The sequence below is a fragment of the Botryllus schlosseri genome, chromosome 4, assembly GCF_051294905.1.
Source record: "Botryllus schlosseri isolate E-star chromosome 4, Bs_hap1, whole genome shotgun sequence".
NCBI classification, from domain to species: domain Eukaryota; kingdom Metazoa; phylum Chordata; class Ascidiacea; order Stolidobranchia; family Styelidae; genus Botryllus; species Botryllus schlosseri.
In genome coordinates, this window is record NC_137239.1 from 19,510,177 (window position 1) to 19,534,841 (window position 24,665).

The window sequence follows — 24,665 nt, forward strand, 5'->3', positions numbered from 1 at the left end:
ATGACATATTACCGTAATTTTCCATGTATAACACGCAAAATTTTCACGATTTTTTGCCCTAAAATAGGGGGTGCGTATTATACATGGGTACAAGCCTTGAAAAAAATCTCCCTCGATAAAAAACTTGAAATCACACCTATCTTCACGTTTGTTTCCAATCGCGCATCACTTTCAGCCAGCGCGCGTAGTAATTCGTATTATAGAGTGTAACGAGTTGCCAATTAGTGGGAAACGTGTTGTCGATTAACGAGAGTCGTGTGCACAAGCACGCGATCTCCTGCTGAGTTGGTTTGCCGTTTGTACGTGAGCGAAATTACGTCACTAATAGACACTCGCGCGCGGCAATTCTCGCCAATTCATCGCGTCAACGATAGGCCCAAACAATCGCATATCCAATTTATACATATACTAGATGCCATTTGCGCAAGATATAATCGCTTGCGTAATCAGTCGCATCTCCAACAGACCTGCTACGCATGACATGACCGTTAGCCTAGGCGCAATCGCATCGGTAACAGGCATCTTGCGCAAGATGTCGGTTCGTTGGCCTAAACTAACTCGCCGCCGACCTCGCAGGATTTGGCTGCTATCTACTATCGTTTGAAGACAATCCCGCTAATTGTATAATGATTAGAGATCGTTGTGTAATGATTGTTCAAGAGTGACATCGCAAAACAGAATGACATCGTATACGAAATCGGAACTATTCATGTACTGAAATGCAGGGTGCGTACTATACATGGGTACAGGCTTTTTCCCAGAATTTACATGCTATTTTAGGGGTGCGTATTATACATGGGTGGGGGCGTACTATACTTGGAAAATTACGGTACCCTTATTTATAAAATTTGTGGTTGGATGAAAACGGTGTTGTCCCAGAACAACTGTGTCCTCATTTCTGAGGTTTATCCTTAATTTGTCCATACTTTCAACACTGATTAGGACTGGATGAGAGTGATGACCTATTGATCTCTAGACAACAGCTTAACAAAAACTGGGCAAAGGTGTTGATATCAATTAACATATATTGCAGTTGTACTACCAGAAGAGTCTTGTGCTATACTTAGTTTTCAATCCATGCCGACAGCATCCCTATTTATAAACAACAGCACCGTAAACTCCGCAGGTACTTACCCTTTGGATCTTCCGGTGTCCCGGTCCGATAGCAGTCTGACTTCTTCAACATTTTCAAAGAGCCCCATCAAATCGTCATCAGTCGCATGGTAGGGAACATTTTTCACAAACATCGTTCTGGCGTCTCTGTTGTCTTTCCAGGCATCACCTGAGAAAAATCACAACATCGTTGGTGAAATCTGCCTGGAATTGTATCGCAATCGACTAGCGTCTAATGGAGCGGCTAGGGTGAGGTTAAGATTTTCAATATCTAATCAATACTCTGCCTTTGACAGGAAGTATTCTTTAAACACTGTATCATGTAGGTATGGGTTTCCACGGTAATTGATTGGATCAATCATAACAGAGCCTACACAATAAGGATGAGCATGGATTTCCTTTATAAAGAATTTCGCCAGATTCGGATCGGATATTGATTTACAATTACTTTGCTTATTTCGATATCATAAGAATTTTAATTCGGATATGAAGTTCAAATCCAGTACAGGATTCGTATCTGCTAAACACCGAGAGGCTGAGATAGCATTATATACAATGATGAAACAAAATCTAATAGCTTCACTAAACGCATCACAGCATTATCTTTGCCTTAGAATCCAGCATTGTACCGTTAAGAACAGTCAAGTTTACAGAACGCAGGGATAGCTACCTCGTTTGCCCTTGCATTCAGTTTCTTCCACAGAAAGTTCGCTTCCTTTTCACTTGACTTGGCTAAGGCTGAGAGCCTTATCTTTGTCGGATGAGTCGATATCGACGAAGGCTTTGCTGTGGGAGAATGAGAACGATCGTTACGGAATTCACATGCAAACCGAACGTGCCGCACACACCATCTGCTGTAGTTGGCCCGGCAAGCCTTGCCCTGAATGCCTTTCTTCTTAAGAAGCTGTTGAACGTGTTGTCGTTGGTGCCTTCAGGCAGGTTCTTGAACAATACGGTGACGATTTCGCCTGTACAGAGACAATTTCAATGACTCGTGGAGCCATGCTTGGCAAAAACTGCCAAAAAACTATCTTCAACTCAGTTTGCGAGGCTAAATGCGGCACCTATTTCTTAATACTAGATACAGCCCGAACTCGGTCATCAGAACGGATGGAGCTACATCGTTTTCAGCGCTGAAGAACGACTCGCTCCTCTCTACCTACGGGATGGTTGTGGAAACGGTAAGAGTCGTGAACACTAATAAAAATCCCGTTGCCGAAAGAGCAGTCCAAGAATTCTCCAGCGAGATACTGAAATTTCAAGGAGCCGGGCATGATGGGGATCAAGTGACTCCTCTACAACTTAAAATCGCCACTTGCAAGCTCAACAACCGCAACCGTGGAAATGGCGTCATGGCAAGGAAGAGAGATCAGTTTACTAACTCCGCTCTACCCATCGATGACGAAGACCTGATAAAGAAACAGCAGGAATGTAGGACCGGTAATCATCCGGCAAGCAAAGTTGCGAAGGCACCTAAACGAGAAACAAGGAAATCGGTTCCCGTTGCTTTTGGAGATATCGTTTACCTGCACAACGACAAGAAACACTGAAGCGCGGACCGATATTTGGGGCTGTCAACTGAAGGCGACTGGTGCAACATATCTCGATTAGGAGGCAAACGACTTTCGTACGGGATATATCGCGTACGTCAAAATAACTGTTTTTTGGTTTCAAACGAAATGGGACCAATAGATCAAACTTTGAATTACTCTGATCCGGATTGCGAATCAATCGAGCATGAGCCCGAGCCTCGCGATAAGGCGTCCATCTCCGACGAAGGGCGCTTCGAAGCTTTGGCTCCCGACGAACGGCAAGATCCTGTCTCCAAACCAGACTTGCAACAACAGCTACCTGACCTCCCACCGGAGATTCCACCGACACAACCTGGTCGGTCTCTGAGAGTCAGAAAACCTCCTGTCTGGCATAATCATTCATCAACATCATTGGTTTATCAGCAATTTTATCAGTTCAATACACCACAAAAAATGCAATACAATGAAAAGACAGGAAGATGTCAAAGCGACTAGGAGTAGTCTCTGGAATCAGACACCCACCTTGGCCTAGGCGATGTAAAAAGGAGGCATGCACACTGAATGAAAGTAAAGAAGATAGTGTGGAAAAAGCAAGCGACAGGAAATAGGGCGGCATGTCATGGGAAGCGATATCGATAGGTCAGTCGTGGTCCGGTTATCTTGAGGATGGACTGTATTTATTTAGTAGTAATTGCTTGTATTTCGACTTGAATGTGGACATGCTCGTCGACTGCCATAAAGACTATGTCATAGGCAAATGAAGGAGGAAGAAGTTGAGCCAATATTGTTGTGTTGTGTCAATTGATTGTCCGGTGATTGCAATTCATTGGTGCAATCTATCATCAACCTATATAACGGTTACTCGCGGTGTTGGGTTCTCTTTTTGCTGCAATAAACTTCTGTCGTAAGCCGACATCGTACTTGGTGCCAATAGGGAATACAGGCTCTATACTGGGGATAAATACAACGTTATTTGAGTATTTAGGTAAATACTTATATACATGATTGAAGTTTATTTATGTACATGATATCCGTGAAAGTCTCTAATTACGATCAATCTAGTGCCCCGAAATATAATTCTGTTGATGTAATTTGATTTGAAACAGTCTTCAGCGTGTCAAAATACCAAGTAGGTTGAATTTCACAACTTCATAGTACGATTGAGCTGATTTTTTTATCCAACCCATACAGCGAAAATATGAGATTTTAGTCAAAATACCCCCATGGATTATCTCGCAATCGGTGACCTTCAGAAACCCCCAAACCACTCTTACTTTGTCTGCCTAAAATTATGTGTTGACCTGTGTTATATATAGTTACTAAGGATGAGGTGCCCCTGCATCATTGATATTGGCAATCAATGTTCCAAATTCAAGCACATTTCTATATATGATTCGCAATCACACTCACGCTCTTTCTGCAGCAAACTAAGTCCAGTATCACGCCATTCATGAACGAGTCGGAATACGCAGGCTAAATATGGACCGAAAGATACATTTATACGTTTCTATTGGCTCACTAAGCAACAAAATCGTGAGTTGGTGAGTGCTACCGGTATTAACCCTAGGTCACTATGATTGGGGTCAAGGGCGAACTAATATGTGAGCCATATTTTCATGTGAGGTCGGATTGTTCTTGCAAGCCATGTAATCCTAAATGGTTATATACACTATCAATCGGAATAAAGCAATAGCTGATTACCGCTGATACCTTGCCGCTATGAGCTATTGAGCATGGGTCAGATTTTGAAAATATAGTGGGCAGACTAAGTCTTTTTCTCCAGAGAGATCGATTCCGACTGTTTATCACTCTTTCGCATTGTTTTGTCACGTGGAGTCAACTAGGCATGATGATAAGCTTTCAGATCTCTGTGTTGGTCAGAGAAAGTCAGTTTTATATGCATTGAGTGCGTGAATAATGTTGAGGCTTGTTGAGAAGATGTATAACATGTCAAACATGCATTGGACCGGAGAAAGATTTTGAGTGAATTTACTTTGTTGTAATAATTGACTGTTGAATTATTTGTTGTATTATATTGTATTACATTGATGTATTGTAATACCTGTTGTATTAACTAACTGATGGGGTATGTTTTACCCCACCTCGCCATTCCTGTTATGGTGTTACGCCTTAGGGGGGAATCTTGAAACAGGTAGACAGTAGGGTTCAAAATAGAAAGATTCCTTGTTATAACGTCCTGCAGGAGGTCATTATACAGCTGTATAGCGAAATTGGTTAAAAAAAAGCATACTAACTGATGTGGTTAATTCGACCCCACCTGATCATTCATGTAATGGTAATCCACCCTAGGGGCCTAGGGTTAAATATCAGTGGGCAGGAGTTTGGATCGCGGCCCACACTACAAGAATCCTTGCCCAAAATGGGGTCCGTGGATCAACTGTGGTACGTAGGCCTGCAGCAGTTTGAAAAGTTCTGCAATGAGAATTCACTCAGCATGAAAGTATGAGCGTTGTGCTATCCCAAACAAAACCAAACATTAATGACTGAACTGCAGAAACACAAGTGCACGTATCCTATCAAATTATTACCGTCTTTGATAGCTTTGCCCTTTCTTTCGTTGGTGTTGTTTAACATTTTTCCTGCATACTTCGGTTTTAATAGGGCCACGACTTATCAAAATGATTGCTCAGGGCCACTTGCAACAGGCATAATTTTTAGGAGAGTTTGAAAACTGTTTGGGAAGATTGTTCTCCCAGCACTTTTGTAAAAAAGCCTTTCTCAGCAGGACGCGTTATTACATCCCAATGTTTGGAATCACATATCTTTTGTTTGTTTCACACCACCATCTGTCATACCTTCTGTTTTCGATTTCTTTGCAGCGACTTCCTCGGCATCTTCCCGTATCCTATTCTGCGTCTGTTTAGCCCCCATCCCCTCTTCAGCGTCAACTACTTCATCCTTATTATTTTCATCAGCGTCCTTCGTTATCGGCATTGCCTGAAATTCGTACTATTATGAAATCACTGTACTGGTATTGCTGTATGAAAGAGTTGCGCTTTCAAGTCGTTTGCAATAGAAACCAACATTGAAATCACCTTTTCTGCAATTCCAATTGGTTCTTGTTCTACCGCACCGATCTTTTCTGTAGGTTTCTTCTGCCCTGTTGCCCTGACTTCTGTGGTCCCTTTTGCTACGTCCTATAAGAACATATATTATGTCGTTACCATGCAACACTTCAACGATCATCAAACACTGCAACTGTGTCAAGGAACCGTGAATAGGGATTATACAACGTTAATTGCAAATATGAGGCCATTATTTGCAACCAAGAAGTCTTACCTTTCGGCGAGTTCGAGCCATTTTGAAGTACGTAGTATAAAGTTCGGTGTTTGAGCTTGATTGAATTGCAGTGTAGAAGATGATACGTGCTAATTATTTCCAGTTAAGGTAAGTAAAAGAATACTGTATAAGAGGGAAGATAATACATCACATTGAAATAGTTTCCCTATGCATCGTACTACAAGACAAAACGACAAACGACTTTCATAATGTCGCTCAAACGATGAAATAAAAATATAACACGAGTAGAAGTAAATAAACCAACAACATACTAAATTGGCGGAGTGCGTGATAAGGCAACATGTTTCCTGCTACGACTCAAGAGTCTTCATAAATATCGATCACATTCAAGTAATCAGACATTTGTCAATTAGGGTGGTGGCTTTGTGGATTATCATGCAAACTTTCGAACAAAATGGAGACCAAAAGAACACTACGTGGTTTGGCATGATCTGATCCCCAAATATAAGGAAATCTATTCTGTCTTCCAAGACGCTCAAACGAAACGAGTCTACACCAACACGCCATTTGACATGCCTTTCATAAAATATCTCAAGCAGTAAAAACCGTCTCAACAGGGGCAGAATTGATTTTACCAAGTTACCGAATTACAAACAGCATCACAAGAAGAGGATGTAAAAATACCAAAAATCATCACAAACATGTCACCAAAAATTCACTGTCCAGCATAAGCCCAATCCTCAAATGCCCAAGGCCACCACTACCAGGACCCGATGCCACACGCCACGCATGTCTCATGACCGCAAGCCATCTTAAGTGATATCGCATTTATAAAATGTCTCGAAAAGCATTAGGTCAGAATCATCTCCTGGCGGCAGTATCCTTAAACTTGGCATCATCTGCCTCTTCTTACGTTGCCGCGGCCTCTTCCTTTGTTGCCACGGCCTCTTCCTCTGTTACCACGGCCTCTTCCTATGTTGCCACGGCCTCCTCCTCTGGTGCCACGGCGTCCTCCGCTTTTCGACCGGCTGCGAGGTCTGTTTTCTGCAAATCCCAAGTGGTTAATGCCAATCATACAGTTAAAGGCGGCAAAAACAGTTTATATTTACTCATAGGTCTGGTGATTCAACAACAATGTCATAATTATCAAGACCAACAGCAAAGCAGGGGTAGAAGCAGGGTTGTAATGACTCGAGTTGCGATTTTCTGATGACTCCACATGACTCAAGTTGTTTTCTCGAGATACGGAAATAACTCGACTCGAGTCAATCTGCGTATTGACTCGTCTTGGACTCGAGTCATTGCCCATGACTCGAGACTCAGACGGCCAAGACCGACATTTCATTGTAATTTCGAAGAATTACCAACACTATTGGAATTTCGTCTATTGGTACTGCTACTTGAAATGAGACCAGAAATTGCCAAAAGTGAGGAAAATTAGTAAATTACAAATGTGAACCATTCGATATCACCAAACACAGTTATAAAATGCGGGTTTAACATGACTTAACAGGAAACTGAGCAGTCACCACGATGACTTGAACTCGAGTTGGTGGTGAATTGAAAATGACTCGACTCAAGTGAAAACTAAAAAAAGTGAGATTGACTTGTGACTCGGAGCCTTGTGACTTGCTTACAACCCCGGGCAGCAGGAACGTGAAAACTACGCTTGTCTTTCATAAATCAGATTTGAAACAAAGCTTTTAGACTGCTGTAGCTCCCCCAAGCACGCCAAAAGACACTGTCACCATGCTAGAGATGAATATAGCTCTTGCAATATGCAAAAGAGAATAAGGTAGAAGTAGCAATTACCAAGTCTTGTCTAAACTACGGTACTTGCAATGGAAGAAAATGGAAACTCAAATAAATACTACAGTAGTTAGAATAGATTTTGCCAAGAGGTCACATACTTTTTACAGTTGATTGGTACTTTCGAAATTGCAACATTAATCTTCGACAATACCGGTATATTCAGTTTCTGTGACACAGGGACTGTTTCACGAAGTTCTAATAGCAATTTAACCCATAAGCATTCATACACTTGTCGCAAAACTTGTTTCTGTTTTTCAAAATCCAAAGGGAAAAACTAAGCAGTGTTTCCGAAAAAGAATATGTTCAAATAGAAATGGAAGTGCCGTAAAACCGTAACCACTTGGGGATGTAATGAAATTAGGCAAAATCTTCTGAAGTAGGCTACTTTGAAAAAGTTAATTAAATTATCCAACACCTCTGTATAAAACTGCAAACCAGCAAACTGGACAAACAAACTCAAATATAAATAATCCGGTACAGATGCAATAGAAGTTACAAGATACAGAAATCGCAGCAAAAGTAAACTTTGTGTTGAAGTTAACATCGCGTTGAATGAACCAGTGAAAGCTTGCCAGCCAAGATATGGCTCAAGCAGCTGGATAAACCAGAGTGTAATCAGGCAGTAACCAAATGATCTAATCCAAGTAAATTTACAGCGGTTCTTACACGGTCGCCTCGCCCTGTTTCCAGCCTACGAAGGACTGCTATTTTTTCACCATACTGAAGTAGGTTATGTCTACTTGCACCACTTATGTCAGTTGTTACGATTTCAAACTACCTCTGATTCTACTTAGCCGTTTTCAGTTTTTCTTTCAGCCAAAACTAGGCCTTGAATACTTACCTAAATTTCTTCTTCTACTAAAGCAGAGATGTTGGATTACTTTTATATGAGTACCAACGTTGGCTACTTTAACCTAATTGATGACATGCCAGGTCTAGTCTAGGGTTGCCATACGTCGGGAATTTCACTGTGCAAATTGCGTACGGGAAGAAATTCTAAAATAATCCTAAATGTCCGGAATTTTGAAGGCTTGATTTAGGCTCTTAATTTTTTTGTAAATCAACATAAACAACATTATTTTTGGGCGGATTTATTCAACATGAAATTTTTCTTTGCGCCAGTTGCGATTTAATATATACCATATATTGATTTTATTGTGGTGACTACCATCCTCGCAGAAACTCATCCAACTCAATCAAAAATTATTAAAAATAATCTTCATTTACTGAATTAGTCTAATTGTAATCGCAATTATAGGAGAACGGTATATTCCAAGAGTCGGTTCGGTTAAGGCCGTTTAAATGCTTTATTCAAAGATAGTGGTCTTAAACCTGGGGGGCATTTCTCATTTGCCTTTATTCTGGGGATCCCAAAGACGTTGAACGTAATCAGCTTTCTAACGGGCCGTGAGTAAGTTTGGGCAAAGCCCCTCACCTTTTTTTGGTGCAATCCGGCATTAGGCTGATAAATTATCTAATCGGTGTGACATGAATGCATTTTCGAATAGATCCTTCATCAGCTCCAACCCCAACTCTGATCATGTGGGCGCGGATAGGATCAAAACCATATAGCACTATATGGAAGAATAAATATCATTGACAGTTTCCATTCAAAAAAATTCAACGACCAGATGTACATATAAACCAGAAGCATATAGTGAGACCCCGAGAAGTTGCATTTATTACCCAAGAAGAGTGTTTATTTTGGCGGGAGGGGCTGAAAAAACGTGGTTTCAGCCCTGGTTACAACAGACAACCACACACTCCTGAACCGGACCGTGACCACCTCTGGTTGAAAGGCAAAGCAGTAGTGCGAGTATTTGTAGCGAAGGTTTGAAGAAACGTTCAATCGATTCGTAAAACGAGGAAGAGCACCTGCACTCTGGGTGGAGTACCACTATATGGTAGATATGCCCAAGGTCTTTATCAGAACAGCGAACTCGCAGACCACAATGGGAATCGGTCCTGCATTGTTACCAGGATGCTTCACACCTGCAGGCCATCATCAGTGGATCTCAAACTTGGATGATAGTAAAAAAATTCACCCCCCCCCTCTTATCGTCATAACGAAAAATATTAAAAACAGCAAGCAGAATATTTGCAATCCCAATGCATTGTTTGGTGGCACGAGAAGTATTGCGGCTGTTGAGACACTTCTCAAATATGGAGTTCCAGTTAAATACTTTAAATAATTTATTTAACATAACCATGTGCAATGATAACATGTACCGCATAGATATTTTATCGGTTTTGGTGCGTAACCCCTTCCATAACCCCACTTGAGCGTAGCTCGAACAGACCTGACCACAACCTAAATCAAAAATCAATGACAGCTTCACGTATTTACCAGTTGCACTTATAAGAAAATGTCCCTGAATGAAGAACCATCCATGCACTGATACTAGATTTTGCGTGATACCAAACCTTGCACTAATAAGAAAATGTCCCTGAATGAAGTGTAAGGTTCGGTATCACTCAAAATCTAGTATCAGTGCATCGATGGTACGGCGGAATAATGACATTTCAAATCGAAATATAGGCCCAATTACGATTATTGCCATTAGTGAAACTTGGAAGTTTCAGCACAAATTAAACCATGGCCTACTAAAAACACGGCCTTACAGTCTGCCTATTGACCTGAAAATTAAGAGGCCAGCTCTGAAACAGTGTAAATCTCACGGTTATACTTACGCAGATGGTAAATAGCGCGCAAGTCAAAACCACAAGTGGATTCTGACCAGGATTTATTGTGTTAAGATGATGGAATATCGTTTTAACACGGAAACAATCATTTTAGTCCCAAAAGAGCTGCTAGTCAGGTGGATAACCCACTGATATCACTGCAAAAACTCGTGCGGATGAATACAGTTGTAGTTGTTGTTGTTGAAGAAGTCAAGACATTTGCAGTTGTGCGGGTTGCGCCGTGTGCTGCTGTTCGTCGCATTGCACTTGTTTCTTTCGCTGTCTAGAGTATATTCACGAGCTAAGGGTCAGTATTATCATTTGATAGGCTAGTTGGCAATCAGGTTACGGTTCCTCGACAGTGCCAGCGGTTCAAGTTGACGCGAAGAACGTCGTGTTCGAACGGCTCCATTGTAGTATCATAATCTGCTTTCTCGCAAACATAGTCTTGGATACGGTAGTCTATTTGACGAATTGTATAACTGGTAGCTTTGGTTCTGAGGCATTTATGATGACGAAGGCATGTTCATTGTAACTGTTTCGATAGAATTTCATTAATTGTTGCAAGGCTTGGATATGGTGCTGTGCCTATATGGAATCTCGGTTCATATTTTGAAATAAATCCTGCGTGATGAGAGCTTTTCTGTATAGAATAATTAAGCAATTAAACAGAAAATCCTGCGTGACGTTGCCACCAATTCCATTCCGGTGCTGTGTCGGAATACTATTTTAAAGTGATATATAGGCTAATTTGTTAATATTCATTTTCTAGTGAAGTTAATAGGCGATGGTTCTTAAGTGCTGCGTGGTTGGGTGTACTTTTGGATACACTACTGTCAAATCTGCCAAAGTCTCAAGTAGGGGATCAGCATGTTATGTACTATGAGCTATGTTTGGAAGGCGTTCCAAAAATCAAGAATGTCATGAAAATTGACGTCAATTGAGGGTGCAGATGCAACATAATGGGATACCTGTGCCTTTACCAACATGGTTCCGCACAAGCAAGAATACTCTGCTCCAAAGGAAATGCGAGCTACTAAACTTCCCAAGCTATTTGGATAGTCTAACTGATCCGGATCCCGAAGTAGATATTTTAGAGGAGCTGCGTAATCTAAGATACCACAAGGTTGGAAATACTCTGGCATCATCTAGCACTATGATCCGGTACTGCTTGCTTTTACGTTCTATTTCTTGCCAAGCGTACAAGACACTTTTGGAAATGTTCCCTATGCCATTTTTGAGTTGTTTGCGAACAAGACTAAAGGGACTGTTGATTTTTCAAAGGACATGGAAATTTCTGAGGATGTCATTGTGATGGTGGATGAAATGTATCTGCCAAAATTGTGCAATATCATGGTGGCAAATGTTATGGTGCTGATGAAGACGGAAATATTTGCCAAGGCGTTATAGTGATAATGATCAAGGGACTTGAAAAATCGCTTCCTTTAGTCCTACAAATTTAACCAGAAACACAAGTTTAAGGTGCCTGGTTAATGCAAAAGCTGTCTGATCTTGGATCTAGGATTTAATGTGAGAGGTATTGCTTCTGACAACCACAGCACCAATGTTCGTGCTTTCAATATACTGTCATCACAGTTAGGATCAAACTCCCGAGTTGTTCATAAGTCATCCAAGTTGCAAGACAAAAATCTATCTATTTTATGACAACGTTCATTTGGTGCAGAACCTTCGCAACAATCTACTGAATGCTAGAAGATTTTCCTTTCCATCATTATATATCAAAGGTGGCGATATATCCATAATTAGCCCTGCTGGTTATATTGCATTGCAATTGGAGTGTAATTTGCGAATGGCTCCAAAGCTAACAAAAAAGCACTACATCCTGGCCACAACAAGCAGAACGTCAACCTGGCACTGGCTATCTTTGAAAAAACCATAGCAGCTTGCTCCAAATACCTTCCAGATAAGGCGGATACCTATTGCTTCCTCAAAGTCATACATATGTGGTGGAGTGTTGGAAACAGCAAGCAGAGGTACTTCCCTAATAGTCTTGGTAATGCTGTCATTCTACGGACTGCACCGAGTGTAGCTTATCCCTCACGACTGATGAAACCGAAGAGGAATATGATGAATATTTCAGTTTGGTGGATAAGCCTAGAGGACGGTTGACTGTACCCGCCGTTCAAGGTGGCCCATTTTGTATTTGATTCTTTCGCAGTTCTAGATTCGGCTAATCAGCTCATATCTAACCGTAGCACTGTTCCTCTGCTCCGTGCAGCATTATGTGTGTTGAAAGTTGTGTTAGGTAAATCCCGTAGTGAAAATAGTACAAATGTCGCGTTCAAAAAAATTGTGAACATTTTTTACAATAGTCAGCAAAAATTTGCGAATTCCTCATTAAGGGAATTTCGCCCATTTAAAGAGAGGCAAAGGCAAAAGAAGTGATTGTCCTGTAAGGCTGTGATATTTGTTTCCTAAGGCTCTAATTCAAGAGTTTCTGCACCCATTTTTCATTGATTATACGAATTTCGTTCCTAATTTTTTCGTTATATATTGCTGCAATATACTATTTTTTACATACATTGTGCACCGGCGTGTTAGTAGAGTACCAAAGACAGGTAGCATTATGACAAAATCGCATTTTCTGACCAATTGAGTGCACAGCTGGTAAGGGTTGGAAAGTAGACTTTAGGCCTCTTAGTTTTCAGGTCAATAGGCAGACTGTAAGGCCGTGTTTTTAGTAGGCCATGATTAAACTCATTCCGAGTTCAAGAAAATCATTTCTCTCAGGCGGCTTCGCGCCTCCCCTAGATGCTTTCACGACCCCGCACCCCCAGTTTGAGAGCCACTGCATTAGAACGTCTGCCACCCACAGGAACCACGTTGAGGAACCGAGCAGAGGAAGAATAAGCAACAGCTTTTCTGGGCACAGATGTTGGGTGCTCACTCTCAGTCAGATGTCAACCGGCCATTGAACTTGTCCTAAAATGGTTCGAGGAAATGAAGCCATTCGTCAACGATAGATAAAAGAGGTTTCTCGTGTATTTCTCGACTGGATTTAAAAGAACGGGTGATGACGTAGTTGAAATGCTGAGGGAGCAGCTGAAGTTAGGATGGCCGTTGGCCATGCCGGTCAACCTCGATGGAAAGTCAGTGACGTTGACCGTGGTTGTCATGTCGAAGGTGAAAGCCCTGTCACCGCAAAGAAAATGTCCTAAAGTTTACTAGTAGAACATTCACATTAACTCATTGAAGTTGTTCAACCGACTGATCATTTTTACCCAGCGGGATATGGATGTTGCGACAAGCTTATAGTATGAGTTCACTCCGTTCCCGCTGTCCCTGTTCAGCAACAAAGGTCAGAAAATGAACAAGGCTACCAAGGCAGAATTTTCAATACAACCCTGTAGGCCTTAACTGACCCACTTGACTTGACTAGCCAACCAAGCTGTACCCTTATAATTGATGGTGGATGGCTTCTGTACATGGTGAAGTGGGAACAACGTCAGACATGACAGGGAATTGCCTACAATTACCAAAGCTATGTGCAGTATCTAGGCAGTTGCTTTCATAATGTCATTGTGGTCTTTGATGGTTACAGCAGTTCGACGAAAGACACAACATGTTGTCAAGAAAGACTGCTGCAGGAGTGATCAAACCAGAGACACTACCTCTCACAGAGGGTGCAGCTGCACAGTGCACAACGTTCACTCCGCGAGTACGTGCAGACCCGGGATTGGATTCTTATACAGAACATGCCTCCGAACCCCAGCGATTACGGATGGGCAATAGACATGCAGGGATATGAGCCAGTTCCAATACTGGAACCGTTGGCTCCTGATGAGCTACTGCAGTTTACAAGATGTAGTTGCCATAAAGATTGCAACGACCGAATATGCAGCAGCAAGAAGAATGAGAAGACATGCATTTCGGCCTGTGGACTATATAAAGGCCTTATAACTCAGTAATTGCAGTCACGATGATGTTGAGTCCGAAGAAGGCATATAGGCAATGACTGTTGAAATGTCTGATATTGTGCTTGAGAAATAGGCTACCTCTTCAATGAACATAACTATGCGAAATAAAGGCTATTTTGAGCATGAATATAAAAGTGGATGTGACGTTATTCACTAAGCAGAGCTTGTAGTGAAATATAAGTGAAAACAATCAATTTAGAATCATGGAAAACCATTATTAAACCCGCCCTAAGCTACTTACAGACGATAAAGTTTTTTAATATTTTATTTTTTAATTCGTCAAATTCAACAACTTTTGGGGGGATTTCTCACAAGAGTTGAACTTCAACATTTTAACTCATGTTATTACACACCTTAAGACATATATTGGTGAAGAAATTTATTGGTAACAATATAGTTCACAGATTTTCATAAGTTTCCCTTACTACTAGAGCAAACCTGAATTGACTGAACACATTCGAATCCAGAAAAAGATCTGTGTCATCGGCTATCGCACAGGCGTCCAACTTACATCTCTCAGAGAAAAATTGTGCGGCAGATGTTAAGCGCTGATTTTGAATAGACCTTGTGTGTTTGGCAAAAATTGGTTTCTAATTTAGTTAACGGTCTGGTATGCTCGAGTTAAGCTAAATGGACTTACACACTAAAACTACTAAATTAAGAATATGATGAATTTTCCCACGAATAGTCAAGACAAAACATTCAATTACTTGAAAGAGGTTTTTAGGCCTTGCGGATTTTACCTCCAGCAGTTGAGCAGCCATTTTCAGTCCAAAATTAAAAGATCGATAGCAAAAATCAGTGTGACGTACGACGTTCTACTGCAATTGGTCAGGTACATTCAAACGTCAGGTGTAACATATACCTTGACTGCTCACGCACTCCGTGTAGATGCCTGGTCTCTGGCCACGAGGATCCATGGCTTTCTCCAACGACAATTTACGGCCGCCCAACTCGTATTTGTCTTTTGTTTCCATGGCTTTATCAAAAGCGGCGGTGGAGCAGAATTGAACAAATGCTATTCTGCAAGTTGAGATAATTGTTGCGATTGCAGTCACTCATATCGGAAGAAACACCGACATCTAACATCAGTAATTATAGTTGAGACATCACGACGGATGGTAATCTCTTCTGCATAGCTTATAGTCGCAGGCAGAGGAGATAAAAGTAGTCGACGTTGGTATCCAAGTATAGTAGATATTGAAGATGTCAAGAGTAGTCAAGTAGTTTCAAAAAGCAGATTTGGCCGAGAGGCGCACACTCTCAGTTTCTGATCGAGTGTGGCTACTTTTGAAATTATAGGATGCATCTTCACGACTAAATGAAAAATCACAAGTGCCACTGTGTAGCGGTGCAAATATTGAAAATATATCCAGTCACCATACGGTTGGGTTGCAGTAATGACTCGATTCATGACTCGACTCGAGTCACAAGTTTCTGGTGACTAAACATGATTCGAGTCATTTTTTCAAATGAGTAAAATGACTCGACAGGAGTCAATTTGTGTATCGACCAGATTTGCACTAGAGTCATTGTGCATGACTCGAACCAAGTCAAACTACTCGAGACTAGGACAGCCAAGAGAGACATTTCATTGTAACTTCGAAGAATAGTAAATACTGGTATTTCATCTAGTAGTCTTGATACTTGGAAAATAGGGCCGGAAACTGTGAGGACTGGGGAAAATTACGATTATCACTTCGACCCATTTTACATCACCCGAGCAGGGTTGAAAAAAGTGGATTGAACTCTAAACTGAACAGTGAACACAATGATTTGGGACTCGGTCACAACACTATGACTCGACCCTCTACTCAGGAACTGGGATTAACTCGGTGGTGAATTCAAAATGAATTAACTTGACTTAAGTCAAAACTATAAAAGTAAGATCGCCTTGTGACTTGGTTACAACTAGAGCCCGACCGATTATCGGTTCGCCGATAATATCGAGTCGATATTACACTCTGAAAGAATTATCGGTATCGGCAATTGGAGCTGAAAAAATATCGGCTATTTTCGTGACGTCACAGTGTGATAGTAGGAAGTCAGTGAACTATATTCCTTGACCGCTAGACTGGGAACATTGCTATATTTCGGATAGCTTACATTTCAAGGTGCCCAGATGCAGACTTTCTAGCCTATTTCATGTTCAAGTATGACAATGACTGTAATGGTGCTAAAATAAATGCTCTGAAGTATTGAAAATGCGCCATTTGAGGCAGATTCCTCTTATTTGAATATCGGCTGAATATATTGGTGTTATCGGTGAAGATAATAGATATCGGTTTTATCGGTATCGGCCCAAAAATACAATATCGGTCGGGCTCTAGTTACAACCCTGCCATGAGGCAAGAGCTATATCGCCCAGTTGACAATTTCACTCATAAACATGATGGAAACATTTACCAAAACTATTTCCACTTTACAAAATCCAGAGTAGTTTTGTATAAAAAGAAAGTATTTGAAAAGAAGTGGAAGTAAAACATCAGTAAGTAAGTAGGGTCAGTAGTAATCTGAAAATGTGGTAAGTACAGTAAATCGCCACTGATCACCTCTGGTCGCCGGGCTTTGCAAAATAGGAATACAAACATACCCCCTTCCTTTTTCCCCATCATGTGGCAGTCGGACTGCTTCAACGTTTTCGAAGAGTTCCATCACCGCTGAGGTGGTCGTATCGTATGGCGTGTTTTTCACCAACAAAGTTCTGGAGTATTTGTCACTGTTCTCTTCCAAGACATTGCCTGACAAAAGTGTTCTTGAATTATTCCAACCTTGCACGGTGCAAGGGTGCGATTATACATAGAGCCTTTTGAATCGAAGAAACAAGGTATTGAATGGCAGTAGTTTGCATAGTCTCTCCTGGTGTGCACAATCGCGACACACGAGGCGGTGCATTTCAAGGTATATTTGATTCAAGCTAAAATGGGCTCATAGAGACACTGAATTTGCTAATTAAGCATGTGACAAATTTGAAAATGATTAGTCCTGACAAAACATACAATTTCTTGAAAGATGTATTTAGGCTTTGAGCGATTTAGCTGTCCCGGTATCAGTAATTACTCTGATAACGAATTTTTTCTTTATGAAGTTGCTAAACTGTACTAGCATTTCAGATGATGGAAAGTTCGTATTGTTAACACCGTGGTTGCTCTTTTTAATATTTTAGATTACACGATAAGAGGGCATGGCCTGAAATTTTGACTATAATCAAGGGGGGCCCAAAAACCACTGATTTAGATTGAGAATCCCCATGTTTTCAGGAAGTCTTTTATCAACATAGGTCTCCAAGACTTCCCAGAGTTTAGCGCACATGTCCATTGTCTAGTGGAAGAAGTTAGAAATTGAAAGTCCAATGGAAAAAATCAGGATGTGACGTTCTATTTCGCTCTACTACAACCTGTCAGGTATGGCATTCAAGTGTCAAGTGTAACATATACCTTGATTGCTCGCGAGTTCCGTGCCGATACCAGGCCTCTGGCCACGACCGTCGATGTAGTTCAACGACAATTTACGGCCATCCAACTCGTATTTGTCTTTTGTTTCCATGGCTTTATCCAAAGCGACGGCGGAACCGAATTCAACAAATGCTATTCTGCAGGTTGAGATAAATTGCTGCGATTGTAGTTGATCATATCGAAAGTGACACCGATATCTGACATCATAAATGAAGGAAATCTGTTCTGCTATTTTGCCAAGGTGACAATTTCCCTCCGGAACGTGACGAAAACATATCCCAAAATCATTTATTTTACAAAATTGAAAGTATAAAAGTAGGAATTTTTAAATAAAAAAGTATTTGAACATCAGTGGAAGCAAAAAAAATAACAGTAAGTAGCGCCGGTAGGCTAAATCTACGCGAGTTCCCTGAAAATGTAGAAGTATCTCTAGTCGCAGGGCTATGCATTGAATGGAAACAAATTACAAAATATCAAAATAAAAATACAAACATACCCTTTTCCTCTTTCCCCGACGCGTGGTAGTCGGACTTCCTTAACGTTTTCGAAGAGTGCCATCACCACTGCTTCGGTGGTGTTGTATGGCACGTTCGTCACATACAAAGTTCTGGAGTCTGCGTGCATTTTCTCTTTCAAGACCTTGCCTGACAAAAGTGTTATTGTATTATTCCAACCTTGCAGAGTGCAAGGATGCGAATAGTGCCTTTTGAATCAAAGAAACAAGCTGTGTTGTTTCGGGCCGACAGAGAATTCGCAGTTTGTGGAATATGACCAACTGCAACATCACGCTTTTGAAGACGCAAATACTGATATGGATACCTGGCCTCCGGCTACGACTGTCCGTGTAGTCCAACAACAATTTACGACCCTCCAGCTCATACTTGTCTTCAGTTTCCATGGCTTTATCCAAAGCGGCGGCAGAGAGGAATTCAACAAATCCTATTCTGCAAGTTGAGATCAATTGCTGAGATTGTAGTTAATCATATCGAAAATGACACCGTTGTCTAACATCATAAATGAGGGCAATCTGTTCTGCCATTTTGCAACGTTGACAATTCCACACGAAAACATGTCCCAAAACTATTTATTTTAGAGAATCCAAGGTATAGCAGTAGGCAGTTTTGCAGAAAAGGGTATTTGAACATTAGTGGACATAGAAAAACAACATGACAGTAAGTAGCGCCGGTAGGCAAAATCCACGCAAGTACCCTGAAAATGTGGAAGTAAACGTCAATCGCACTGCTTTGCATTTAATGGAGAACCATCACAATATATAAAAATAAGAATTATACCCTTTTCGTTTTTTCTTGCTGCGTGGCAGACGGACTTCTTTAAGGTTTTCGAAGAGTGCCATCACCTCTTCTTCTGTCGCACTGTATGGCATGTTCTTAACGCACAAAGTTCTGGAGGCTTCGTCACTGTTCTCTTCCAAACCCTTGCCTGACAAAAGCGTTCTTGTAATATTCAAACCTTTGGCGTCTTCGAAATATTTCGAAAATTCGTCGAGGCTCATATCTTTGGTCACACCCTTTACGTATAGAATCTTATTTGGAATTGCTAATAAAACGATGACAGTCAAAAAGCTGATCAACGATGCATGAAGATGATCAAGGTAATAGGCAAATATTCGGTCGCAGCCAAATAATTCTGAGCCAATCATCAACTTGAAAGGGTGATGACAACTTTGTTAATAACCAGCATGCCAAGTCAGATGCCCCATTCACGTTGAAGTGGACGAATAAGAAAAACGCTTTTCAAACATTTTTTGCTTTGTGCCCTCTTTTCTTCTGAATTTTGGGCGACCCCTAATAGGTCGAGTTACTACATCACAATGTCCACAATCATGAACCTTCCGTTTGTTTCATACCTTCTGTTTTCGATTTCTTTCCGCCGACTTCCTGGTCATCTTCTCGCATCCTTTTCATAGTCTGTAAGGTCACTTGCTGTTAGGATACGCAACGGAAAACTATTTTTTTGAACCTTTTCAACATCATCCGATTCTTCCGCATCATGGTCTTCATCCTGATTCTCGTCATCAGCATCCGTTGTTATCGCCATTACCTGAAAGTTTACTACAATATAACGCAAACACAAAGGATAATACAATCTTTGGTGGTGTCAAGCGATATCACATATAGCAGGGTTTCTTGAAGTAAGTTTCTTAAACATTACAGTTGGTGATAAAGACAGAATCATAATTCCAGCACTTCCATCACGAGGACAAGACGCCAAGAAACAGCATCATTTTCGTCGCTAACAGCTATTTGATATCCATATGGATGATTTCTATTGATATGGATACTTTCACCATCCTCGTTGTACTTCAAGAGACGAAATTAGATCCATATTTAGTCCATTCCCATAGTAAAGCATATAGCAACAAAACAGTTTTGGGTCGAGTTATCTTTATCGCCCCTAGTGTTCAAAATGAAGTGGAAATGCCCCACTAATTTCATTCAAGCTCTGGCTTACGTGGCTGACCAAAATGTGGTGCCAAAACATCGGATGAATGCGATAATACTTTGGCTGGGTGGCTAAAACCTTTAATATTGATATGTCTGTTCTTCAGATGAAATAAAATTCAGATTTGGATTGGGGTCCAAAAAGTTCAAGAACCACTGAAATGTAGGTTTGGATGGGAATGCGTTAAATCATTTAGCATTCGATTGACTTCTTCTTTCCATATGCCATAATAAACTTTTCTACAAATGACATTTCTAAATGTATTTCAGAAGGATGACATAAAAACTGTCAATATCTATTAAAGCTCCACTAGACATGGGACAGATGTTCCAAAAATAGTTGCTTCGTTCTAGAGACCATGGGCTCTAGAACCGGGCATTCACTGCAGCTCTGGGTTGCCCGGGCATCATCATGAAATGAAATTCAATGTAAGCGTCCAGATGATATCAGTACATTAAATCTATACATTTATATTACTAAACAGAATTGATTACCTTTTCTTCACTTTCAATTTCATCTTGCTCCTCTTCCTGGGTCTCTTCTTTGACTGTAGGTTTCACTTGCTTTTTCACGACTTTTGCCTTACGCTGGCACATATATTGTATCATTAGTATGCAATATGCATCACTTGATAGGCTATTTACATGCAAATGCCATATATCATATATCAAGAATAGAACGTGGGTATTTAAAACCAAACCACGGATCATCGAAAAGTACAAGTTCACAAGGATAAGACATACATTTGAGAGCGAAATATTGGATATACCTTTTAAATGTATGGGTACTACTAAAAAACTGAGAATAAGTCATACCTTTCCTTGCAGTTGAACCATTTTTGTAGTGTGCAGATGAGGTCTTCAGTACAACGTCAAAGTTTGATCAAATCGCAAATTACAGTTAAGTTACAGTAACTATAAAAATCCTGTTCAACAGAATAAAACGCATTTAATAGTTTTCATACAGTATGTTATAACATGCCAGCCCCTTAATAACAGCTACAATAATTCAACAAACACAAAACTGAAAACACTGAAAATATAAAATGACGAAGTCATAAAGTTACAAAAATTGCAGTTGGTGCTATAAGGCACAATTCTTTCGCATCATGCCATAAAAGGGAGTTAATTCTTACAAATTCCATAGCATTCAATGATTAATCAATCAGGCCATGGACACAAAGTAAATCAGTGCATTGCTGTTCCAACATGTTAAAGGTTGGTACCAACAAATAACAAAAATATATCAACATTAGTAAAAATGTATGCTATCAATGAAAATTGGTGGTTGCATTGGTGGCAGCAATATACAATATCAAAGTCAGATGAACGGTAGATCGCTTGGGAAAATTGACACCACATACATATGCATGGTAGAGTTACTAACACCAAAGTGGGACAGTTGCCAGGTACCATGACGGCTCAGCGAATTAACAAGTCAACTTCAGAGTAATAGGAAAAACACAACATCATTTTGAAAGACCTGATCCTCTTTATAAAAGAATTTGCCGAGGAAAAAATGTTTACATCGCCATGTCCACGTGTCTGGCCTACGCATGCTCAAATGCTTGAAGCCATCACTACAGAGTCGTCAGCATTTCCAACGCAGCATGCTTCTCATGGCAGTATGCTATCTTCAGTGATGGTGATGATCCATACAACAGCCTCGAAAAATCATTTTACAGAATCGACAATTGCCTTTCTGTCTTCACATTGAACACAAAATTTAAGATATCCTGTGCCTCCAAAACGAAAATATTGCATAATGGTGGAGCATCCGGCTTCTTGATCGGTAGGTCATGAGTTCTATCCCTGGCCAGGGCAGACCGAAGACCAGATCAGCAACACTGGTATCCATGACTTCCTCAGCATAATCAGGATAGCACCGTCCTAGTCCAGCGGCAATGCCAGACTCGAGTCATTTTTTTTCGTATGACTCGACTTGAGTCACTTTGCTAAAATGACTTGACTCGGCGTATCAGAAATGTGGATTGACTCGTGACTCGGAGAAAAATTCATGAGTCAATTTCTAGCCATCAAGTAATCGGTGACGATAAAAATCTATATCTTGCACATGTTTGGATTTTCGCGAAACGCTGGTGTAACCCATGAGAGCGACCAATCATTCATTCAATGATCGTGCGTTTTACTGAGCCTCAATTGTTCTTTCACAAATAAATTGACCGCAAACGAAGGGATCTAAGCTTATGGCTTACGTTGTCGTAAACTAGTTGTAAAGTAATTGAATTGCAAAATGTCTATTTCTGCTCTCACCTTAACCAAACCTCTTGTTTTAGTAAAATTGAATTCGAATATAGAGTATATAGTCCCAACCATTGGCGCAGGCTCGAATTGTATCATATCAATTTGTAAATGGGTAACGTATTGTGTCTTATCAATTCGTTCTCAATCAATTCTCTATTCTCTATTTTGGCTGGTAACTATCAACTGAAGCTATGTAATTACTTACGTAGTTTACCAGTTCTACATATATGTGAGCGATACAGCGCCTTCTTGCGTGTATATTCAACTAAATATTCGTTTAGCGGTTCAGAATCAATGGCCACTCAATGTGTATTTTAGACAGCTAGCAAAATGCAATGACGTAATCATGCCTCATACTTCGAAAAGGCAACTTGACTTGAATTGAGACTTGACTCGTGTCACCTCCGAAAATCGAGTGACTTGACTTGACTCGAGTCACTTTTGAAAATCGATTGACTTGACTCGAGTCAAAATGTGCAATGACTCGTGACTCGAAGGTAGTGACTTGATCCCAATACTGGCAGCAACCCTCAGAAAACAGAATATTTACTTTTAACGCCTGCAACTCTAAATCGAAATGTATGTCATCGTTTAAGATTCATAAGAAACTGAACAAAATCCTCATGCAAAACCTGGTCATTATTCACTGAATACAAGGTATTATGCATAAAATCTAGACATATCCAATACTAGCGATTCGAATTTACGTTTCGGGTCCTACTATCAAGATCCAGATCAACTAAGAAATTGTAATGAAGTTCTCCACTCAACGCCCTATAAAAAATCACATTCCCTCTACAGCAGTGGTTTTTAACCACTTTGTGGTTGGAGCCCATTTTCCATTTAGTAAATGACCAAAACGGTCAACCCCAAAATCGATTGAAAACTACTTCTCTCTACAGGAGTTAGTTTGAACTAGCACAAGAATGGTTGAAGCCGTCATAAAAATCATCAAACAAGCGCAATGTAGATGAGGAACAGCCCGTTCCGGAGCCATGGTACATTATTACAATATTTTACATTAGATGGATGTTTTTACCAAATGTTCATGACTGATAAATAACTGGGTATGGGAAGAATGAATTACAGATACAAATCTTTCTTAATGTCCTGCAAAAATCTAATCACATGCTTTACTGAAGCATGCAGTTTGCCATCTCTTTTTTGCGCGAAGCTGTTTGACAGGCATATCATGTTCATCACACTCCCAAAGCACCCTTATTAAACATATGCAACGACACAGGTAAAAGCATACATATTACTCCTGTGTTCCCTGTGCTTTCACTTTAATGACTAGTGCTATTTCCCTGTCATTAGAATGAAGATTAGATTTGGCCTTCGATCAGTTTTGGGATCAAGTCACTACCTTCGAGTCACGAGTCATTGCACATTCTGACTGGAGTCAAGTCAATCGATTTTCAAAGGTGACTCGAGTCAAGTCAAGTCACTTGATTTTTGGAGGTGACTCGAGTCAAGTCAAGTCACATTTCAAGTCTAGTTGCCTTTTAGAAGTATGAGGCATGCCTACGCCATTGCATTTTGCTAGCTGTCTGAAATACAGATTGACTGGTCATTGATTTTGAACCGATGAACGAATATGAAGTTAAATATACACGCAAGACAGCGCTGTATCGCTTACATACATGTAGAAATACTAAACTACGCATGTATAATTGCATCGCCTCAGTTTGAAGTTATCAGCGAAAATAGAGAAACGAATTGATAAGATGCAATACATTACCCATTTGCAAATGGATATGATACAATTCGAGCCTGCGCCAATGGTCGAGGACTATATAAATTATCTTCGAATTTAATTTCAATAAAGTAGGTTTGGTTCAGGTACAGAGAACAGTAATAGACATTTTTTTATTAAAATACCTAACTATACTAGTTTACGACAGCGTCAGCTTAGTTCACTTCGTAAGCGGTCAATTTATTTGTGAGAGAACAATGGGGAGGATCAGTAAAACGCACGATCATTGAATGATTGGTCGCTCTCACGAGTTACACCAGCGTTTCGCGAACAATCCGATTGCAAGATACAGTGATTTTTATCGACATCGATTGCTTGATGACTTGATATTGACTCGTGAATTTTGCTTCGAGTCACAATTCAATCCACATCTCTGATACGCCGAGTCA

The 24,665-nt window shown here is 40.5% G+C and overlaps 2 protein-coding genes across 3 annotated transcripts; both read right to left on the minus strand.

The window, feature by feature from the left end:
* LOC145437294 (uncharacterized) lies at positions 1–6,080 on the minus strand. The gene is made up of 6 exons (XM_080314492.1): positions 5,946–6,080; positions 5,702–5,803; positions 5,462–5,603; positions 1,962–2,081; positions 1,784–1,899; positions 1–1,282 (listed from the first exon to the last, which is right to left on the minus strand). The coding sequence occupies exons 1-6, from the start codon at positions 5,964–5,966 to the stop codon at positions 1,238–1,240; spliced, it is 546 nt and encodes a 181-aa protein (XP_080170618.1). The 5' UTR covers positions 5,967–6,080; the 3' UTR covers positions 1–1,237.
* On the minus strand, positions 6,069–22,957 carry LOC145437293 (nucleolin-like). Of its 2 annotated transcripts, XM_080314490.1 has the most exons (11): positions 21,072–22,957; positions 20,751–20,843; positions 19,774–19,854; positions 19,661–19,721; positions 19,086–19,233; positions 18,613–18,737; positions 18,290–18,437; positions 17,776–17,930; positions 16,932–17,079; positions 15,204–15,361; positions 6,069–6,950 (listed from the first exon to the last, which is right to left on the minus strand). In XM_080314490.1, the coding sequence occupies exons 1-11, from the start codon at positions 21,090–21,092 to the stop codon at positions 6,802–6,804; spliced, it is 1,287 nt and encodes a 428-aa protein (XP_080170616.1). In that variant the 5' UTR covers positions 21,093–22,957; the 3' UTR covers positions 6,069–6,801. The 2 variants fall into 2 exon arrangements, with proteins under 2 accessions (XP_080170616.1, XP_080170617.1); XM_080314491.1 differs by lacking the exon at positions 20,751–20,843 and having other exon boundaries at positions 21,072–22,951.
* Positions 22,958–24,665: the final 1,708 nt, after the last annotated feature.

Bases quoted from the DNA above. Each gene is read 5' to 3' on its own strand.
- LOC145437294 (XM_080314492.1), bottom strand. From the start codon at position 5,966: ATGGCTCGAACTCGCCGAAAG. The intron at 5,604-5,701 runs GTGATTTCAATG...TACGAATTTCAG, and splicing joins CAATTGGAATTGCAGAAAAG to GCAATGCCGATAACGAAGGA. The intron at 1,900-1,961 runs GTGTGTGCGGCA...ATTCTCCCACAG, and splicing joins CGGGCCAACTACAGCAGATG to CAAAGCCTTCGTCGATATCG.
- LOC145437293 (XM_080314490.1), bottom strand. From the start codon at position 21,092: ATGGTTCAACTGCAAGGAAAG. The intron at 19,722-19,773 runs GTTCAAAAAAAT...GTGACCTTACAG, and splicing joins AATCGGATGATGTTGAAAAG to ACTATGAAAAGGATGCGAGA. The intron at 15,362-16,931 runs GTATGTTTGTAT...CTCAACTTGCAG, and splicing joins GATGGGGAAAAAGGAAGGGG to AATAGCATTTGTTCAATTCT.